The 21,955-nt window shown below is 36.3% G+C and overlaps 1 protein-coding gene across 1 annotated transcript in view; it reads right to left on the bottom strand.

The window, feature by feature from the left end:
* LOC116649906 (transcription factor pangolin) overlaps positions 1–14,866 on the bottom strand; it is a 44,636-nt gene extending 29,770 nt beyond the window's left edge. Inside the window, 4 exon segments of the mRNA XM_032433177.2 lie at positions 4,401–4,498; positions 11,538–11,586; positions 14,628–14,672; positions 14,674–14,866. Coding sequence (XP_032289068.1) covers positions 4,401–4,498; positions 11,538–11,586; positions 14,628–14,672; positions 14,674–14,793 — 312 coding nt within the window. The 5' untranslated portion in view covers positions 14,794–14,866.
* Between the last annotated feature and the right edge of the window lie 7,089 nt (positions 14,867–21,955).

Below are 21,955 nucleotides of genomic sequence, written 5' to 3'. Positions count from 1 at the left end.
CTAAAAAAATAAGAAAATAAACGTATAATAGTTTTTTGTAAATTATGTATAAAACATACGCAAACCTTCTAGAATTTCACTTAGGGCTGCCTTCCTCGGCATGTTTGGCATGAATATTACAGATCCATATTATAAAACTCAGTTTTAAAGGTGAGATCAATATAACTCGATAGAACCCCGTTTTAATATTTAAAGCAAGCAAAACGTCGTTAATTTGATGTTCCTTAGCGACTTATGACACTGATATTAAATAGATAAAACTTTTCGAAAGCAGACAGATCAACTGAGATAATAATCTATATTCAGATGTTATCTGTTATGCATTCAAATCAAAGATAGGTTCGCATGTCATCCATATTCTATATTCTTCTGACCATTTAAAACGCCATCTTCTTAACAACAAGTTGTCATGTCTGGCGCGGCTGAAAGGCATTTTGTGTGAACCAGTGACTGCTAAAAATGTCCCTTTGTATGAGGATGTTTGCTCAAGGTATTGTACTTAACCTTCCTTTGTTGTCATTGTCTGAAATGGGGCCTTGACAGAACGTCTGACAAAACTAATGTTTGATAAACTCCTCGCCCAACCCGTCAGCTAAAATTACTCAAGCGTGCTGTGGTAAAAGGAGCATTAGGCAAGTTGGCCCTCTGAGTCCATGTATTTTTCTGGGCTCTGTGTATTACTTTTTCCATTCTGCTTGGCGATTCGGTTTACTTAACAATACGGCGTGCAAATATGCCAGAAATTAAATTGACACTAGCTTCAATTGGCATTGGCCCATCAGCTTGTTCAGTTAACTTAATATATCCGTTCCCAATCCGAGCGCTTCGTTTGCTTTTGTCAATAGTCCTGCAAACACTGTTTTTTCCGTATTTAGTAAATTGAATTATTTGTTGTTCGGTTTTGGTTGCTGTTAAGGAAATGCTCAGCAAGTTTAGTATTTTCCGCCATTTGCGGGGTGCAAGTTTTTTGCTGCCAATTTAAGACATTAATTTCCCATCTCATTATCTACACCTATCTTTTATTCTACGTGTCAAGGTATAATTGATATGGATATTTTAAAATGAGAATCGAATAAAGATCTAAAATATGGAATTATCGTTTTCGCGTAGTAAAAATCTTGAAGCCGAAAAATAAACATTGGTTCTTACAACCCTTGACCCGCATTTTCCAACCAAACGGGTTTGATTGTGTAAAATCATGAAATATGAGTTGAATGCCAATCAGATGGTAAGCAAAAATGGTAGTTTCGAACAATCGTTTTGCACTGTGGCAGTTTAAATTTCTAAAATCTCAGAAGCACTTACTCGAGATTCAATGTAGAGCTTTGAAATTCATTTTGAACTTGTTCAACTATATAACCTTTGACCGAAATTTTCCGAATTTCACAAACAAAATGCGGTTCAACGATTTTATGGGCGTAGTTTTATGTTTTTGTCCAATTGGCTACAAGCTTTTTATATCCTGAACCCACTAATAATGGGTAAAAGGGGTATATTCTATTTGTGCAAAATCCAAATGTATGTAACAGGCAAAAGGAATGCTTCCTTCCTCCGACCCGATAAAGTATATATATTCTTGATCAGCACCAATAGCCGAGTCGACCTAGCCATGTCCGTCTGTCTGTCTGTTAGTATGTATAAGCGCAAGGATCTCAGAACCTATAAGAGCTAGAGACTTCAAATTTTAGATGCACGAACGCGCTTCAAGATTGTCAAGAGTAACATGGGCGGATTGACATGGGCCGTTGATTCCTACTTTTGGTTTCTTATGCGATGGACTGTCACGGGGAAGACCGGGGAATACCCGCTAGTATTCTTTACGTAGATATGCTTAAGAGTCGGTGATTACATTTTATCTCATCATAAAAAATCGATATAACATACACGAAACCAGAATTCACATGTTGTCCCCCGAAATTTTAAACGATTTTTAGAGAAAGTCTTTATCATTTACACAGTGGGGATACATTTATGACCATAAATTTCACAAGGATCAGGCTATAAACATCTATTTTTGTATTGGTATCTACTAAAGGAAATTTAATGTAACTCAACGCAGGATTTAGGGTATTGCCTATTGTCGGGCATTACCTTTTGTAATACGAATGTTTGATTATTTGCGCTTGATGACTATTTTGATGGTTCTGTGCAAGACGATATCAACTATCAACAAGTTCCCACAGAAATATTGTATCAAACTTTTATCCGAAGAATATTGAGGAAACCCAGATACACCTCGCGTTAGCAGAACCGAGCTAGCAATTCCATTCAACTTTGCCATCGTGTCATCTATACCAAGAATTCAGTTTCTATGATAATAAGCTGCTACTGTTTGACACTGTTCGCTTTAATAATGTTTTCTTTAATAACTTTGCTTCTGAACCGATCTGAACCGATACACTCCAGCAGTAGATCTTTTTGCGCTGTGGAAAATACGTATGTGCTCAAAAAGACTGAGTCGTTTAAATTGTGCCTTAAATTTGTGGGTAGTTCCAAATGAATATTTATTGGATTTATAGATATAGGGTGCAGGCGGAGCTGCTGATAGCTATAAAATATAAGTTATTTATCGTAAATACTAACTAGAAGCTATATGTTCAGTTTGGTGACTGTGACTCTTAAAACCTATGAGATTAACTCAAAAAACAGGATTTATATATCGATTATCGATATAGTGAAAACGGGGCAAAAACAAACTCGTAATGCGCGGACCTATATTCAATTCAATTTCAAGTATTTTGCTCACAAGGTTCTGCGATCGACGCGTTGATGCTGGTGCTGCATGGGTCGGAGATGCTCCACTCTACCGGCTACGTAGATTTGCACACAATTATTATACCCTTTTTACCAATTTCAATAAATTGGGTGTGTACGTAAAAGGAAGATAAATCGTCATAGTATGAAAAACCTCCCCTAATAGCCTATCGAAAAAAACTTAAAAGTAATTACCATTTCGTTGCACTAAATTTAGGGCGCTACACGTCTATTTGATAGTACGAGGTATATTTTCAACCCTTGACATTTTATTCGGTTAGTACGTGCTGATAAAGCGATCCGCCCTAAAAAACAGCTCTCCCTTGGCTTCCACGCATTTTCTTACGCCTGTAATTATCGAGAGTGGCGCTGAAAAGTGTTATTTAATAAATGTTAACAATTTCGACAAGCCTCAAATTAAATTCACAAGTAGATTTCTGTCGTCCATACATTTACACTAAGTGTATGAATTGTCGTCCATTTAGCACACAGAATATATTTTTTTTTCAACAGCCGGAAAAGTAAAAAAATTATTATCGATAAGGATAAGCCACTAAAAATAAAGTGACCCTTAACCTTCTTTTATGCATGCACAAAACACGAAAGCAACAAGAATACAGTGTATTGTATTTTATTGAACCTGTCAGATTATACTTATTAAGAAAATTGATTTGCTTTCTCCCCAGCCCCGTCTCACGCATTTATGTTTGGATTCATGTGTAAGTTACGAGAGCGTTTCTTAATGCTCTTACAGCGAAAAGTCTTCCTCTTTTTACCTACGTAAACACCGAAAATCTGTGTGGATTTGATAAAGGATGTATAGGAATCAAATTGGTGAGTGAAAAATGTTTGGATTAATTTAATGTAAAATGAAATTGTACATTATTACGATCTGGTAAAGTTGTACTCCGTGAACTTTTTTTAAATTTATTTATATTTAAATTATTCGATTTTCAAGAGTCATAAAATGTTGAATAAAGATTCTTCGGTCAACACAATTGAGCATTTTCTTACATCATAAATATTATATATATATATATATATATATATATATATATATATATATATATATATATATATATATATATATATATATATATATATATATATATATATATTATATATAAATATATATATATTATACAAACGCTATTCGCGATTTTTTCATACTTGCGGGTGGAATTTCTCGAAACCCTAATTTAACGTGCACCTTCATCAGATAAGGTAACTACAGTGAGAGCTTCCTAGCTCTTACGTTTTGAGCTGTACGTTGATCACCAATCAGTCAGTCAGTCAGGACAAACAATTTTAAATATAGAGATATATAATAATCATTATGTTCTCGAAAATTTAGTTCTAGTATGCAGTACTTTGAAAGCCCTAAACCCATTGAAAATGGGTAAAAAGGGTGTTATCGTCTTGTGCAAATGTATGTAATAGGCAGAACGAAGCATCTCCGGCCTCATAAAGTATATACATAAGTATATTGTGCTGATCAGTATCAATTGCCGAGTCTATCTAGCCATATACGTCAGCCTATCCGTCTGTCACGTCGATCTCAGAATAAGAGCAAGAGACTCGATTTTGAACGTAGGTGTATCCTGGCCACAATAGGTTCACAAAATATGTATTTAAAGATAACTTACCATAGTTACCGGCAGTCCACCGGGCGCACCATTAGCATATGAGTACGGTGACACGAGATATCCCATATTGAATGTTGGTGTATGTGGCTCGAGTTTATCTAAAATAAGATAAGATGAAGTGATTAAATAATTGTACGACTAATAATAGCGTCAGAGATGCCGTTAAAACCAAGACTCGAATTAGATATAAATAGATTTCAAAAAATGTGATATTAAATCGATAAAAATGTATTGTCTTCCTTACATAAGTAATATTTTGATATGCATGTCCAAAAATTAAACAACTTTTAAATGTGTCCCAAGTTAAGCCTCAAAAAGTTAAATATATACATGATTTTGGGAAGACGGGAAAACGGGGCTTCAAAATAGTGAAATATTCCTATCTGTGCAACCAAACTTGATATATTTATCTTGCAATATTAATCGATAACGACTACTTATCGATATTTCAAAATAGAGAAAGCTGTCAAAAATTATTAACTAAGTCTGCATATGAAAATTAATATTTAAATAAAAAGGTCTTCGCGGATTTTCGTCATAAGACTTTATTTTGGTTATTTATAAAACACTAGGCTGATACGCCGTAGTGAGTGAGATAATTTAAGCGCGAAGTCCCTGGGCCGATGTGCCTCAGTGAAAGCCGCATTAAAAACTAATTTCTTAATACACAGAATATTTCAGTTAAACTAAGCCAAAACTCGCATCACGCCACAATGTCATGGTCGGCAAGCCGACTCAGCAAAATCTTAGGCAAAAACGGTAACTCTTGCAGCAAAACAAAAGTGTCCGGTTACCGCCGCTGACCATTGCAGCTATAGCGCGCTGATACAAAGTATGCAGTGTCGCAATTGCGAGGGCTGTTCCTTAACTTATGAAGCACGCGATAGCGAGGGTTGATTATAAACTTATGAAATATCCTATATTAAGTGTTATGTGTTAACTACTCCCCCTTCAAGTATAAGGCCGTCCTCGGCCGACCCAATCCCGGCGACGACTTCTCGTAACTGCTTCGCAGACTTCTTTGCGTCGATGATCCGCCAAAGAGTGAGGCCAATGCAAATTAAAGCACAGCATATGGCTCCAATGATGAATGCCACACGATAAGCTTGATCAGTTCCGGCGTCTTTCTTGAATTGCTGTATCACCTCCAAATTAAGTTCACTCAAACGATGAAGGTAAGGGAGGCTGACGACATCTTGGCAGGCAGTGATGTTCAGCGAGGGAGAATTGGCAATACCCGGGACTCTATTGCGTACGTTGTTGTGATTGTAAAACAGAGTCCCGTTAATTGCGACTCGGTCTCCGAATGTGATGAGATGCGTGCCTTGTACCTAGATCTCAGTGCCGTTCTCCACCTGAATCCTTGCGGACCCGTCGTTAATGGTGATGATTCCGTCATCTACATGGGTGATTATTTCCAGGTTGCTCGGCTGGATCTCGCAGTGTGCCGTGCCACCTGCATGGAGCTCTTTGGCACATGAATTCTCTAATGCCAGACGACAAAATGTGGCTCCAGGTGAAGCGATGCAACTCTGCAGTATGTGGGTTTCCCCATCGCATTCGGCTATGACGTTGTCAAACAATCGCAATATGAAGTTCTTAGGTTGTCCTTGTGGACCACCCTCCCTCTAATGAGGAACTCGGTCCCCAGGTCTGCTTCCACGACCTTCAAAAGATGGGTCGAATTTCTCCTCAGCTATGATTTTTATGATTTATTTTAGTCACTACACTAGCCACGTTTGCGGGTCCAACGCCGAAGTCACGCACTTGTTATTCGTAGTCGCTCCCTTCGCCGCAGTCTCCGCTGCCCGAAAAGCTCCAGCGGCTTCGGTGTAAAAATATATGTAAATCACACTGCGCTTGAGCGCACCTTTGTAAATCACGACATTATGATCGCTAATTCACTGTAACTGCAGCTTATTGCTTCTTGTTGTAGTGTTCACTGCGCAACTACATTGGTTAACTCACTGTCACTATTATTATTTTTAGTGATTAGCTTATTATTATTATTATTTTATTTTTGTTAACAGAAAAACCGGGATTAAATAATTTGGACAAACCCTTGCTTAAACTTCGAATGTCTCTGAGATTGTTCTGATCACACAGATTCTTTACAAGTCCAATATGAACTTTAGAACTTATTTTTGTTAATAAATACAAAGTATGAAAAAGTTAAAAATTAAGGAAGCATTTCAGACCCCACAAAATATATGTTTTATTTGGAATAAGACGGTGATATAGTCGTCTCCGTCCATTTGTCTGCTTCTTATCGATGCTGGGAACTATTCAAAATTTTTTATTATACCCTGAACCCATTAAAAATGCGTGTAAGGGTATGTTGTATTTGTGCAAAATCCAAATGTATGTAACAGGCAGAAAGAAGCATCTCCGACCCCATAAAGTATATATATTCTTGATCAGCATCTTTGATGTAGGTGCTCCTAGTGCCTGCGCAGATCGAGTTTGTTTCCTATCATCGATAACTTACTCCGTTTCCAAGCAATCGATAAATCGATATCGATATCATGTTTTTTGGGCAATTTTGGTAAATAATAAGAGCTAGAGTCACCAAACTTGACATATGTTGTACAGTAATCACCAAAATAAAACAAGTAAGAGGTTCTAGTCGTGAGCTCCCGACTAGGGGATACCGTGAATCCTCTTCTTCCAACATCAAATGCATATATAAATTCTAATTTAAAAGCTATATGTCAACTTTGGTGACTCTAGCTCTTATTATTTACCAAAATTGCCCAAAAAACAGGAGTAAGTTATCGATTATCGGAAACAAACTCGATCTGCGCGGGCCCTAGGAGCACCTACATCTAAAATTTCAAGTCTCTAGCTCTTATAGGTTCTGAGATCCTTGCGTTCATACATACGGACGGACGGACAGACAGACGGACATGGCTAGATCGACTCGTCTATTGGTGCTGATCAAGAATATATACACTTTATGGGGTCGGAGATGCTTCCTTCTGACTGTTACATACATTTGGGTTTTGCACAAATACAACATACCCTTATACCCATTTTAAATGGGTTCAGGGTATAATATATATGTATTTAGAAATATTAACTTTTGCTGAGAAAGTCAAAAAATCATTTTTTTTTTCTAACGTGAAAACAATTTCTTGACTTACTGTATATTTGATACGATCTTTGAGATTTTGATCATTGCATTACTCATAGTCGGAAGTTAATAATTTTGCGAATTTTGCGATTATGTATACTTTATAGTAGGTACACATGTATATGTGCAAATATCTTTTAGAGGGCATCAATTAACCTATTATATTTCCATGTATGTATATGTATATTTATAAATGTACTTATGTAGCTGCTATTTTGTGAGTGGATACGTGAATGGATATGTATGTATGTGTGCGGTGCACAGAGCCAAGCGAATAGAAGTGTATGTATAAAGATACGAGATGATGTTAACATCGAAGAAGAATACCCGAGTCGTATCATTAAATATTTCACAGCTTGTTAGAAAATCAAGCACAAGAAAGACTCGCTGAAATACCCTAAAATGGTGATAAAAACGAGAAGTACACAACAACAAAACAAAAAAAATACATCTTAAATCAAAATGTGGAGGAGAAGGAAGCCACAAGCACGGAATGAGAATTAGGTAAGCCAACCCGCAGTCCATCAGACCGGCAGCAGCGGCAGTCGCAGAGCACAAGCAGCAAAGAAGGTACGAAAAGTAATGGGTAACAAAATAATCCACGCGTTCTCGAGACAACAAGCGTCTGCCAACTAGCGAGAACTCCAAAACATATCAACAGCACACTAACAATTTCAACACGGGCAGCGCCGTCAGCATCGGCTTCGGCAGCACGAACGGAACGAGACCGTCGATTCTACGAAAACTCATTAATTTCCAAGGATACACAATACTACCACAGACGTATTTGGGTATATGTATGTATGTTTGTTTGTTTGTATGTATGTATGTATGTATGTATGTATACGCACACACGAACAAAAACATTATTGCTTGTATGCATGCAAGCAGAAGAAGGGATATGTATACTTTTTACAAACGCACATATGCCTACATACATATGTTTCTGTACGTTTGTTGCATGTATGCATACATGCTTACACACATTTATATTTTTTATACTTAAGAAATCAAACTGATCGCCGCACAGTGGGAAATCTACCTTAATATTGTTTCAATTTACAACTATTGACTTATTGTTTTTCACCTCAAAGTTATGAACATTCCGGTAAATTGTTTTATATTGGGGTTATGCATTAAAGGCCATTTTTTAAATTAAATCTTTGTTTTAAATGCACTCGGTACTGAGATACAGGCCAAAAATCTTACACTGCTATCGCATATATTAAGGATACGGGTTAAGATTTTTTATGTACATATACATATTTGTACATGGATATATGAATGTTCGTAGAACATACGTATGTACATGTATTTATAGAACACCAACGTTTTATTAGAGCGCCCGCAGGGGAGACGCCCTTTAAGATACCCCTTTAAATCTGGGATCGCCTAAGCCCATGGCTGATTATGCCTCGTAGTCTTTTTTAAAGCTTGAAATGAACATTGTTTCCGCAGAATCTCCTTCAATGGTCAAAGATGTAAAGGTAAAAAGCTCGTTAACTGTTTTGTTATGGGCTTTAAAGCGGAGACAGAGACGACAACGCGTTGTTAACAAGTTATGTTTAGCACAACGCAGGCACGTCGTATTCGAAGACTACTAAAAATACATATGTATATACATACGTGTATATGTAAGTATGTATGTGCATATGAATTTACATATTTACTTTTTATCGCCATTTACTACCTAAACATAAGTATGTCGAATGCACATACATATATATATATCCATACATATACACAGGATCATTATAAAAAATTTGTTAGTTAGGTAAAGGCACGGATATAAGCCGGTTCGGAACGGAAATCCTAATATTTTTCCCATTACATCCTTAAAGCTAACCCAACCGGACGCATTTATTTCCAGCTAATCCGAACGCTAACTTTCAAGGGCATACATATGCATATACACATATAATTACAAATATTTTAAATATTATGGGAATGTATTGCTCCAGGCGATATTTTTAGCGTTAAGAAATAATTGTAATCATAAAATCGTCTATCAGACTTGCTATACTCTTTCAAGTTAACCTTAGTAAGATTTATAATGTTACTGCTTCAGCTGTGAGGTCAGCCTCAAGTTCAAATAAGATCGGACCCTATAAATTATAAATTCTAAAGATTATTCTACATCAGATCGATGAGCTACGTTCTGTTGGATCCGTCGATATACAAACCTTAAAAGCTAGAGCCGCGTGCTTGAGTCGCAAATCAATTACATTATTTTGATCAATATATTCTACCATTTCCATATTATCAATAAATATCGCAAGGAGACTTGATTTTCGAAGCATAAATCACAGATTAAGAGTATTTAACTTTTTGAAAGTGTTCCCGCTACCCGCTTTCCCAAAAGGAACGGTGTGTTTTTCCGTGGGTCTTTTTGTGACGTGTGAATTGGAATCTCGGTGCTTGGTTCACGGTATTTTGCTGGCCAAACACTGCCTTGGTGCAGGTTCATACAAAAAGCTAAAAAACGGCATTTAAACTTAAAAAATCTTTAAAAACATGCAACAATATACAAAATTATGAGCGTACGCCTAAAAATGTAATTCTCGGGAAAAACAAAATATGCGATATATTTGACTTTTAAGAACGAAGATATTCTTCATGGCTTAAAAACAGGATATCGATTCTTATCGATTGCTTGGAAACGGAGTATGTTATCGATTAACTGAAACAAACTCGATCTGCGCGGGCACTAGGAGCACCTACATCATTTCAAGTCTCTAGCTCGGAGTTGCTTCTTTCAGCCTGTTACATACATTTGGATTTTGCACAAATACAATTTACCCTTATACCCATTTTTAATGGGTTCAGGGTATAAAAAGACAGAGAGAGTATAGTAAACGCGTGACTGGTACGCTATGCCCTACTCATACCTGGGCATGATCAGTGAAGTCCCAAAGGGTACATATACTGCAAGTATAGATTTGATAGCGGGAAGAGAGTTGAGTAGAGAACACTTGGTACAGGCTGTTCTATTGCAAAAAGTGAGATGTGGACGTAGTAGGAAGGACGGGGCGATAGTTTGTGGTAGGTCTAGAAGGCTTGAACACGAATTATAATTAGTATATGATTTTGAAAAGATGATCAACTGCAAACAAATTGAATTCCGATCGTTTGTATGAAGATATGCGTATATGTATGTAACAGTGTGTGTGTTTATGTGTGCCTGCCCACACACAAATAAACTTTCAGAAATACAGAAACATACACTCAAGCAAGTACATACATAAAATCATATACCCGAAACACACTCGCTTTATTTGTTTACTCGATCGTTTTAAGAGAACTTCCACACAGTTACGCACGCTTACACACATGTGAACATACATATATACACGTACATATGTGCATGTACTCACACAGTCAGGGTACATAAACCGCTGACGGCCGAAAGAAAGCAAAATATAGCCAACAGAAAACTGAAAACAAAAAACAAGAAATGAAGTAGCGACGAGCCGATCTGCATCACCTTGTTAGCACTATGGAACGGATGCTAAAGTTACAGTCGGCGGCAACGGCGACGGCGGCTGCAGCAGCCGGTTATTTACATATCTGCCCCACGCCAACTACGGCTTTGCCTTCAAATGTGAGCACATGTTTTTTGCCGTCTTTTTTAGTTTGTTTATAAAAAACAGCACGCAACGCATACGCATACATGCATACTTACGTACACAAGCGCAGAGGCATATGTATGTATGCACTGCCGTGCATATACATATGTACATTCATATATACATGCATGCACGAGAATTTTGAATCGAGTGTCCGTCCAACGAGGATATGCCCTGCACTTGGCTGCGAGTTTACATAGTTGGTTACATACACTACACGCATCTACTTTATTATTATTATTATTTTCTATAACTGGCCAACATGATGTAACTTGTAAGGTAATAAGTAGTTAAAATTTCTTTTTTTATTAATTAAGAATTTTTATCTTTTAAGGTTATATACGTAAAATTTCAGTTGAAGATAAAAGTTTTACTTACTAAATACTGGACTGTGATCCGGCCTCGTCACTGTCTTGCTGCCCTTTTCCTAGGTGAAGAAAAGATTGTTATATATTGATTATATTAATAGTTATGGACAATGGTTTCTTTCGTGACACGAGCACGCAAGACTTATTTACAATATATTGTGTGATCAAATAAATGTGTAAATTCGTGTTGAAGGAGATATCTTCGACCCCATAGAATAAATACAAACATTATTGATCAGTATCAAGATATATCCAGGCAGTACATATGTTCACTATTCTCCACATATCTAATCCGCATGCAAAATGTCCGTAAGGGTATTTAATCTTCGGCGTGCCAATTCTAAACTTTTGCATTGTTATAATGGACTTTACAGTAGTCGCTGCCCCCAAAAAACAGTTTAAGGAATCAAGAGTACCCGAATAGAGAACACCCTGCACCATTACCAGATGCACTTTTTTTAACCCATTCAATTGGCAATGCGAGCAACTTTCTAAAAAAATAAGTTTTCCTCACTTGTTTTCGCCTCTAGCTTAGGGCCGTACACACACCACACATACGCACACACACACACACACACACACACTAATACGACACGCATATGAATGAATGAATGAATGTGTGCGTGTGTAAACAGAAGTTCTTGAGCTATGCGCCGGCTACCACGTGCCTTGGCCACGTTGTCTCTAATCTTGCAAGTTACCGATCCTGATAGGATTTTCAGCGGTGCATTAAGATCTGCCGAAAAATATATACATATATTCATCACATTCATCAGCCTTTAATTTGTAACATAAAATGTATGTTGTTCTAATTGGAATTTTTTTTTATTATTGCATATTACGTAGAGAGGGAGCAGCATTTAAAAAATGAAATTGGCGACTTTAGCGCCGGAAACTTAAGAGTTATGCTCCGACTAGGAATATATGAACTTAATGGTGTTGAAGATACATACTTCCTTCTGGTTTTAACTTACATTTCTACATAACCATTAACTTTAAATTTTATAAAAGATATTAAGGCGTCGACAAAGTATTTTTTGATCGATCATTAGAAGAGCTCATTAGTAGTCTTTATTTTTGATATTGGTCACTACACCGTTATGTTTAAAAAACGAAAAAGAAGGGCTATCTTCGGCACGCCAAAGATCTAATACCCTTGCAGACCCAACCTTTTCATAATGCTCATAGTGCTTTGCCCCTATCTAAGAAGTACCGGGAAAATAGTATATACCGAGTTTGGTCAAGATATCTTGATAATCAAAGTGTTTTTTCATACGACTTAATTTTCGACCGATCGTTCCTATGGCAGCTATATGATAGAGTGGTCCGATCCTAATAAGATTTTGCATATATATGACGAGCATAGTAAAACTAATAAATGCCGAGTTTGGTCAAGATATCTTGAAAAACAAAATGTTTTTTCATCCAAAAACTTAATTTTCGACCGATCATTCCTATGGCATCTATATGATATAGTGGTCCGATCTTAATAGGATTTTGCATATATATGAGGAGTAAAGTAAAACTAATAAATGCCGAGTTTGGTCAAGATATCTTGAAAAACAAAATCTTTTTTCATCCAAAAACTTAATTTTCGACTGATCATTCCTATGGCAGCTATATGATAAAGTGGTTCGATCTTAATAGGATTTTGCATATATATGAGGAGTAAAGTAAACCAAAAAGTGCCGAGTTTGGTCAAGAAATCTTGAAAAACAAAATGTTTTCAAACAAAAACTTAATTTTCGACCGATCGTTCCTATGGCAGATATATGATATAGTGGTCCGATCTTAATAGGATTTTGCATATATATGAGGAGTAAAGTAAAACTAATAAATGCCGAGTTTGGTCAAGATATCTTGAAAAACAAATGTTTTTTCATAGAAAAACTTATTTTTCGACCGATCGTTCCTATGGCAGCTATATGATATAGTGGGCCGATCCAGCTGCGTGCAACAGAAAGAGGGAGTTCTGTAAAGTTTCATTAAGATAGCTTTAAAACTGAGGGATTAGTTCGCATAGAAACAGACAGACGGATTTGGCTATATCGACTCGGCTGTTGATGCTGATTAAGAATATATATACTTTCTGGGGTCGGAGATGTCTCCTTCTATGCGTTACACATTTCACAACAAAATTATAATACCCTCGGCAAGGGTATAAATATAGGATCGACCGACAACTAGTCTGTGGGTAATCTTAATTATCTTAATTAACCTTTTCATAATGCTTATAGTGCTTTGCCGTATCTAAGAAGCACAGAGCAAATAGTTAATGACGAGTTTGGGAAAGATTTCATGATAAACAAAACAGGTTTTTCATAAAAACGTAGTTTTCGACCCATCGTTCCTATGGCAGATATATGATATAGTAGTCCGATGTAAATAAGGTTTTGCAAAAATGAAGGAGCATAGTGAAATCTTTAAATTCCGTGTTTAATCAAAATATCTTGAATGACAAAAAAGTTTTCCATACAACTTAATTTTCGACCGATAGTTCCTATGGCAGCTATATGATATAGTGGTCTGATCTTAATAGGATTTTGCATATGTATAAGGAGCAGAGTAAAACTAATAAATTCTAATTTGGTAAAATGTTTTTTCATACAAAAACTGAATTTTCGACCGATCGTTCCTATGGCAACTATATGATATAGTGGTCGGTCCCAGCTGGTATTGACATATGTGCTGCGTGCAATAAAAATAGTAACTTCTGCAAAGTTTCAGTAGGATAGCTTTAAAACTAAGAGACTAGTTCGCATAGAAACAGACAGACGGACATGGCTATATCGACTCGGCTATTGATGCTGATCAAGAATATATATACTATGGAGTCGGAGATGTCTCCTTCTTCTTACACATTTCACGACAAAATTATAATACCCTATGCAAGGGTATAAAAAAATATATAAATTCCAATCAGTCGCGATTATAGCTGTGGTAAAGATTACGGAATCCCAAATAGCAGAGTTAGTTTTAGACCGTATATATTAAAGGCACATATAGTTTGTAAATTCAGTTAAAAGAAGACAATTTCAAAGCAGTCACCTTTAATTGAGGAGATCAAAGTTTGAGTTTTATAAGGGCATTCATATCATACCTCACTCTCTGTTAAATCAATGAGGCTTGATTTTTCTTCGACTAAAAAGGTTCTCGGATGATATTTTCTCATCCTCACGATCGCCTTCATCCTTAAATATTTTTACTTCGTCCGTGCTGCCTAAATCATCACCGGATGATCCATGACGCGTATGTGTATGCGGCATGGTTTAACTCTTCAGGATGTTGGCACTACTTGGGTGTTACCAAAATTATTTAAATATCGCCTCGCGTGTTCTTAACTACCACTCCATTTAACCTTATGTGGGTATCCTGTTCGAAAGATTTGCCGTCCATGTCGCTCCAAGCGAATCAACCAGATTAGAATAGCTCCTTTATAACGCTAAATGCCGAAACGCAAACATCAAAGGTCCTTTTTACAATATTAAATCTGTAAGTTAAGCGTAAAACATGAATTTACTTTATGTTCATATAAGGTAAAAAATAAGATATTTTAGTCTTTGATAAACTTTATGATGGTTTTGACCAATTTTAAAATGATATAGACAGAAATATTGAAAAAATCTTAGATGATAGAGTATTCCATAATAAAGCTTTTATTTTTGGAAGAGGTTTATCTTACTCATAAAAGTTTTTAATTTGTTATCTATAAGTGAAATTATGCGATATATTATTTTATTATTGTTTATATATTATTATTCATATATTTGGCAGGCCGAAGATTTAAGCACATATCTGCAAGCCGTCTACAAGGGCATTAACTTTCGGCTTGTCGAAAATACCTACATTCTTACGTATTATCCGAAGATAATATACGAGAAAGTTTCCCATTAAATGTAAAATGTACTTAACAGCGGAGGTGGAAAGTCTACATTATATTATGTAGACATTATATTTGGAGGGAGCTATCAAAGGATAGGAATGAGACTTTTTTAATCATTTATATCCCCCATTTAAAATGTAAGTCTACCTCTACTATCTTAAACTCAGTGCCAAGAGTAATAATTTACATAAATATTTGTTAAAAAGTTCAGTCTATCGAGCGGTGAGAATCGTGAAGTCGAAAAATAAATGTTCTTTCACTGAACCTTTCTCTATTTCTCAATTTGATCGGATCGTAAGAACACTTTTCCTCCATTTCCGATCGTGAAAAAATTTATTTGAAATTTTCGTGTTCTTAAGATTGAAGCAGAAAAATTAACATTCGTTAATTCAACTTGTCTATTGAACTTTCACAAAGATCTTTCAAAGTTCTTTTACGCTAAGCTTAATGATAATGGGACTAAACATAAACTTAAACATAAAACCCCCTAGAATATCCTTGAATCGCCTTTTCAATATTTTTATAAGATCCTTGTATATGACCTTGAATCCGAAATGTCAACCACAAACCTTTCACTACATTTCCACCAACGGATGGATTTTGCGAAAAGTGTAATACACCTGTCAAATAATTCAAGCAAAAATATATGTAAATGGGTTTGAAGCTTATCGGTTTTCACGTTTTTCACTCAATTCTATTCAATCTTCAAACAAGAAATAACAAGAAATCTTCTATTCGACGCAGATCTAATACCCTTGTGGAAATTTGGCTTACGGGTATACTGGTATGTTGGCAAAAGAGCGAAGCTTTTACAAACTGGGTTTTGTGAAAATATCGTGTTTCTTATCTGCATAAGATGTATTTTTATGATAAGACTTTCATAGGGTCGACTTATAAACTAACAATGCACTCAAATACATTTCCAACGATCTACATAAAAATCATTTAAGGCGTTCCACACATTTTGTGCAAAATCTAAATTCTTTCGGTGGAAAGTGCATTTTTAAGTTTTTTTTTTTTTTTTTTTGGATAATTTTAAGTTTTTGTCCAATTTGCATCAATTTTATTTCGAAAAATGTACATAAGTATATAATGAATACGTGTTTACCAATGTGGGACATTCCCCTCGCAATAGTGGTAAATTGGCGGAAAACATTTGTGGGAACGTTGTTTATTTACGGTCCACTCAGTTTCAAATTCATTTCAAAGCTTTTTGAGAACAAAGGTTTTATAAAATGCGTGCTTTGGGCAATGCCGGTTTGTACCCGCTAGTTATATATAAAAGACGAGTTTGGCATAATATCTAAAGTAAAAAGGCAGATTAAGATACAGAGGTCCGATCCGGAATACAGATCTATTCTTAGTTTCAAAGTAAGAAGTTCTAGTCAGGAGCTCCCGACTAGGGAATACCCTAAGCCTTCTTATTCCAACACCAAATGAATTTAAAAAAAAAGTTCCCTTTGCAGGTGTCGACCTCTACTCAACAGCTACACCAGCAAAATAAAATAAAATACTTTCGCCGGTAGGGCTCGAACTCGCGACAGACCGCACCACTTGCTATGCCTCTTCTCAGCAGCCACACCAACAATTTAAGTACTTATGATAAAAAAAGGAACTTAAATAACATTACAGAAAAAATCGCAATTACCATGCTGTTAGAATGCGAAGCAGACGCGCTTGATGTGTGTGTGTACATGTATGCAGAAATTCTAAACGATGCTGCTCTATTCAATTGCCGCAGTTGCATATAACTTTGGTTTTTTCTTAACCGTACTTTATGAAATTTTCTAAGATATAGTTTATTGTACCATATAATATTTATGTATACTGAAAAAGCCAATTGCGTTTTAAATTGGTGCTTAAATTGTTTGGCAATAAAAGTTGGGCTATTACTTGATTTATAGCTCTGGGGAAGTAGCTGGGAGGTGGCGATAGGTATAAAATGTAAGATACTTGACAAATATATAATATTCCAGAAGCAACATATCATGTTTGGTGACTTTAGCTCTTATTGTTTACCCAATTTTCTTAAAAAACAGGATGTCGATATCATTTGTTATCGAGTTGCTTAGAAACGAAGTTAAGTTATCGACTATCGGAAACAAGCTCGATTCTGCGCAGGCACTAGGAGGTCCTACATCTAATTTCAAGTCTGTAGCTCTTTAAGGTTCTGATATCCTTGTGTTCATATTGTACATACGGGCAGACGGGACTGACCAGACGCACAGACGACATGGCTTAGATCGACTCAGCTGTTGATGCTGATCAGAAATACTCAAAAAGTCAAAAATCGTTTGGAAAAATATATTGTTTGGTTCTGACTCGGCTGATTTTAGGAGATGTTTTTGAAGTCCAGACTCGAACCGTTGGGAATGCTGGTCAGGGCAATGGCCTGAGTTAAAGAATCCATTATCGAAGTGCTCTGTCACTTTTATAGCGGAATAGATGGGACATACATAAATCCTTTGCCAAATCCCACGATATATAACCAAATTCTTCAAGACACTAAATATATCCTATTAATTGCCCCATGGAAACTACTCTTAATGTAGAGGTGATCTTAGGCGAAAAAAGCAGCTAGGTATGTACTTTATTATGCTCACCAATTAAATTTAATGAAAACACTGTTGTTGAATTTAAGTTTGACATCTACTTATGATTCTGCATACGTCCTAGTATCACCTAATAGATTGAAAAATCTTTAACTTGTATCTTCTAATTATAACGCATAGAAAGAAATATCTTCGACAGCTAAAGCATATATGTTCATGATCCACATTAGCATGCAAGGTAGTCTCTCATTAATAGGGCTATGGTAATGAATCTTTTCCTAGGTGCGTCTTTCTTTGCAGGCAGTCTATATAATCGATCGAAATGAAAATTATCTCGAGCAAACTCGTAATTTTTGGTTTCACTACTACACTTGAGACCAATCTATCATAAGCTGACCACATTGATATTTCTTTCAGTTGCATGTGTATCAATTTCACCAGTCTATTCTGATCGCTACCAAGCGAAGACTGCAAATATTGTGGCATTTCGAACATTGGTATTTACAACATTGAAATTGTTTTCGGCTTTCTTCGACCCTTTTAGAAAGTTGGCTTTCGGCTTGCAACTTCCCAGTTGGTTAGACGCTTAAGATGTCTTGAAAAACCAAAATGCTGTTCGTACAAGAGCTATATTTAGACCGATCTTTACTTCGGCAGATTTAGCATAGCGAAGGTCGAAGATCAGATAGCTGACCCCATAGCAGAGAGGAGCGAGAGAGAGAGAGGAGAGAGAGAGAGAGAGAGAGAGAGAGAGAAGAGAGAGAGAGAGAGAGAGAGAGATAGAGAGAGAGAGAGAGAGAGAGAGAGAGAGAGAGGGGAGGGGAGAAAGAGTGAGAGAAATCAAAATCCCAGTGCCTACTAAAATGGAGTTAAATGAGAAAGAAAGGCTATCTTCGGCACTCCGAAGACTATACCCTTGCAGACCCAACCTTTTCATAATGCTTGTACTGCTTTGCCCGTATTTAAGCGGACAGAAACAGGCACTTCTGCAAGGTTTCATAAAGATACCTTTAAGACCGAGAGACTAGTTCGCATAAAAACAGACAGATGGAAATATCTATATCGACTCGGCTGTTAATACTGATGAAGAATATATATACTTGAAGGGGGTCGCAAATGTCTTCTCTTGCGTTACACATTTCACGACAAAATTATAATACCCTCTACAAGGATATACAAATAGGCATAGAAAGTTGTGTAAAAATCATCATAACAGACACGCAGATCCCAAAATATACATATGTATATTGATTAGGACGACAGCTCAGTCGATCCCAATACATTTGTTCCGGGTTGTAAAAACAAAGACATCAAATTTAAAATATGTTTTTATATTTTTCTCAAGGCACCTTTAATAGTTTTATAACTAACTAAAACGAGATAGAAAGGCTCTTCGGCCCGCCGATGATTTTAATACCCTTGCAGACCCAACCTTTTTATAATGCTTATAGTACTTTGCCCATATCTTAGAAGCACAGCGAAAATAGTTAAGGCCGAGTTTGGGCAAGATATCTTGATAAGCAAAACGGTTTTTAATCAAAAACCTAGTTTTCGACAGATGGCAGATATATGATACAGTGGTCCGATCAGCTGCTTTTGACAATTGTGCTGCGTGCAACAGAAAGAGGGACTTCTGCAAAGTTTCATTAAGATAGCTTTAAAAGAGACTAGTTCGCATAGAAAGAGACAGACGAACATGGCTAGATCGACTCGGCTATTGATGCTGATCAAGAATATATCACTTTATTGGGTCGGAGATACTTCCTTCTGCCAGTTACATACATTTGGATTTTGCACAAATACAATATTCCCTTATACCCATTTTTAATGGGTTCAGGGTATAAAAAACCGGAACAGTAATCGCACTTTTTTCACAGCTGTACATATGTATGAGTATTATGCCATTCCCGCTTTCTTAAAGGGATATGCGTGAATACAAAAACCAGCTTCTCAGTATATGTATTAATGGGTCACAATAAACATATCAACCTTCTAGCAGGTAGTGCGATTATCGAAAACTCGTGTATATTATAAGGTATGTATGTTGATAAGTCGATATGTCATATTGTTTCCTATTAATAAAAGGTCTCAGTCACCCGACCTATCGACCAACCGACCGACCGATCGAGATCGAGAAGAGGTCTTCCTAGAACAAGAGTTTTGTGAGTGCCCTGCCCTGCTCTACCCGACCCGCCGCCACTCTCTCTTTCGAAGAGACGAAATTCACATGCAGAAAGCAGCCAATGGAATACGAAACAAACATGTGAAAAGACATACATAAGCACATATTTACACACACACACACATGCATGCATACTTGAGCATTTCAAAACGTCCGAGAGTATCTCTGTGTGTTTGTGACTCTGCGTAGGGCTATGTGAAGTTCGAGCGGGCATCATAATGTACATACATACATATATACAAGATTTGTATGTACCTGGTGAGGTGCGGGCCTCGCAACAGATTGTGATTGTCAGCGTGTGTGCGTACGTGTGTGTATGTGTGTGTACTCGCAGCGGGAATAGGGCTAACTATTAGTTCAAGGTAACAAGCGAACCAAAAACCACGACGACGACGACGTCGACGACGAAAACAATAACAGTGGCGGCATTAAAACTAATGACACAACGAGTTTCTATTTAGAGACGCGATTGTAGGATATCACAGGTAGAAAAAAACGAGCGTAACAAAACAAAAGAAGAGGAATACGAAAAATGTTTCGTATTTTCAGCAAATAAACCTTTTATGTATATACACGCATATAAACAAACAAATCTCTATATATATACATGTGTGTGTGGGTCTGTGTGTGTGTTCAAGTATTTGTTTTTGCGTGAATTCGACGAATTTACGTTATGATTTTCGTGCCGTCAACTTGAAAACCAATCTCTAAGGGTACATATGTAAATACATGAACACATACAAATGTAATACAGTTTTACTTACATTTTCTTAGGTTGTTTATGCGTACTTTTTTAAAGAACGCAAAATATTGCATTTTCACTCGGCCGACGGTTTTAAAACAGAAAAAACTGCACTTATTCCGTATTTAAGTTCTTGGAATATTTCGCTTTGTTTTCGGTTTAACGATTCGACACTGGCCCGAGAAGATTAGAATCGGCGACAATCCTCAAAAAATTGGCACTCATTTGACACTTTGCAAATTATACATACATGTACGTGCACTCTGATAAAGATATGTATGTATGTATTCATATACATATATATATATATATACATTTAAAAGCACACGCATACGTTAATTGTAATATTTAAAGCAATATTGGATATACATTATTTATGCAAAACTTTATTGCATATATTATATTATTATTATTTTATTTTATTTGATTCATTTGCACTTATTTAATTTTTTTATTCTTGACAACTTTTATTCGTCACACGCACTTGCCGCTACCACACACACACGCACACAGAAACACACACAAATATACACAAGCGAATGCAGACGATGACGATCGCGATCGTAAAAGCAACACGTTACACATCAAAGGCAGACACATATGTGAACAGATACAGATACAGTCATATGTATGCATCAGTATTTGTTGATTTACATATACTTATACATACGCCAGTGATATATGTATCTAAATTTCGTTAAGCAGCATAAATTTGACCCGACGGCGCGATCTTTTCCATGTAGAACTTTTTCTTGAACATTATCAATTATATCTATAAAGGGTTACTGCTTACATATATTTTTCAATTGTATTTATAATGCTGTAAATTTATAATTAAAACGCTTGAAAATATCACACAACCGCTCTCCAAACCTCGCGCAAACAAAAAACTGAATAATTTACAGAGCTCCGATGCTTCCGTAACACAACTGAATACTGTTATTAACAGAAACCGCTGTAGACACATTTCAAAAGGGCACTGTTACCAATAACAGCTTAACTGTTAATGAAAACACAGCTGTAGCTTTGGAGTAAAGTATCGATAAGTTAAAAATTAAAATCGATTTTT

The sequence above is a fragment of the Drosophila virilis genome, unplaced genomic scaffold, assembly GCF_030788295.1.
Source record: "Drosophila virilis strain 15010-1051.87 unplaced genomic scaffold, Dvir_AGI_RSII-ME tig00001466, whole genome shotgun sequence".
NCBI classification, from domain to species: Eukaryota; Metazoa; Arthropoda; class Insecta; order Diptera; family Drosophilidae; genus Drosophila; species Drosophila virilis.
Note: the sequence above shows the minus strand (reverse complement) of the source record. Positions and strands in the feature narration are given on the sequence as shown.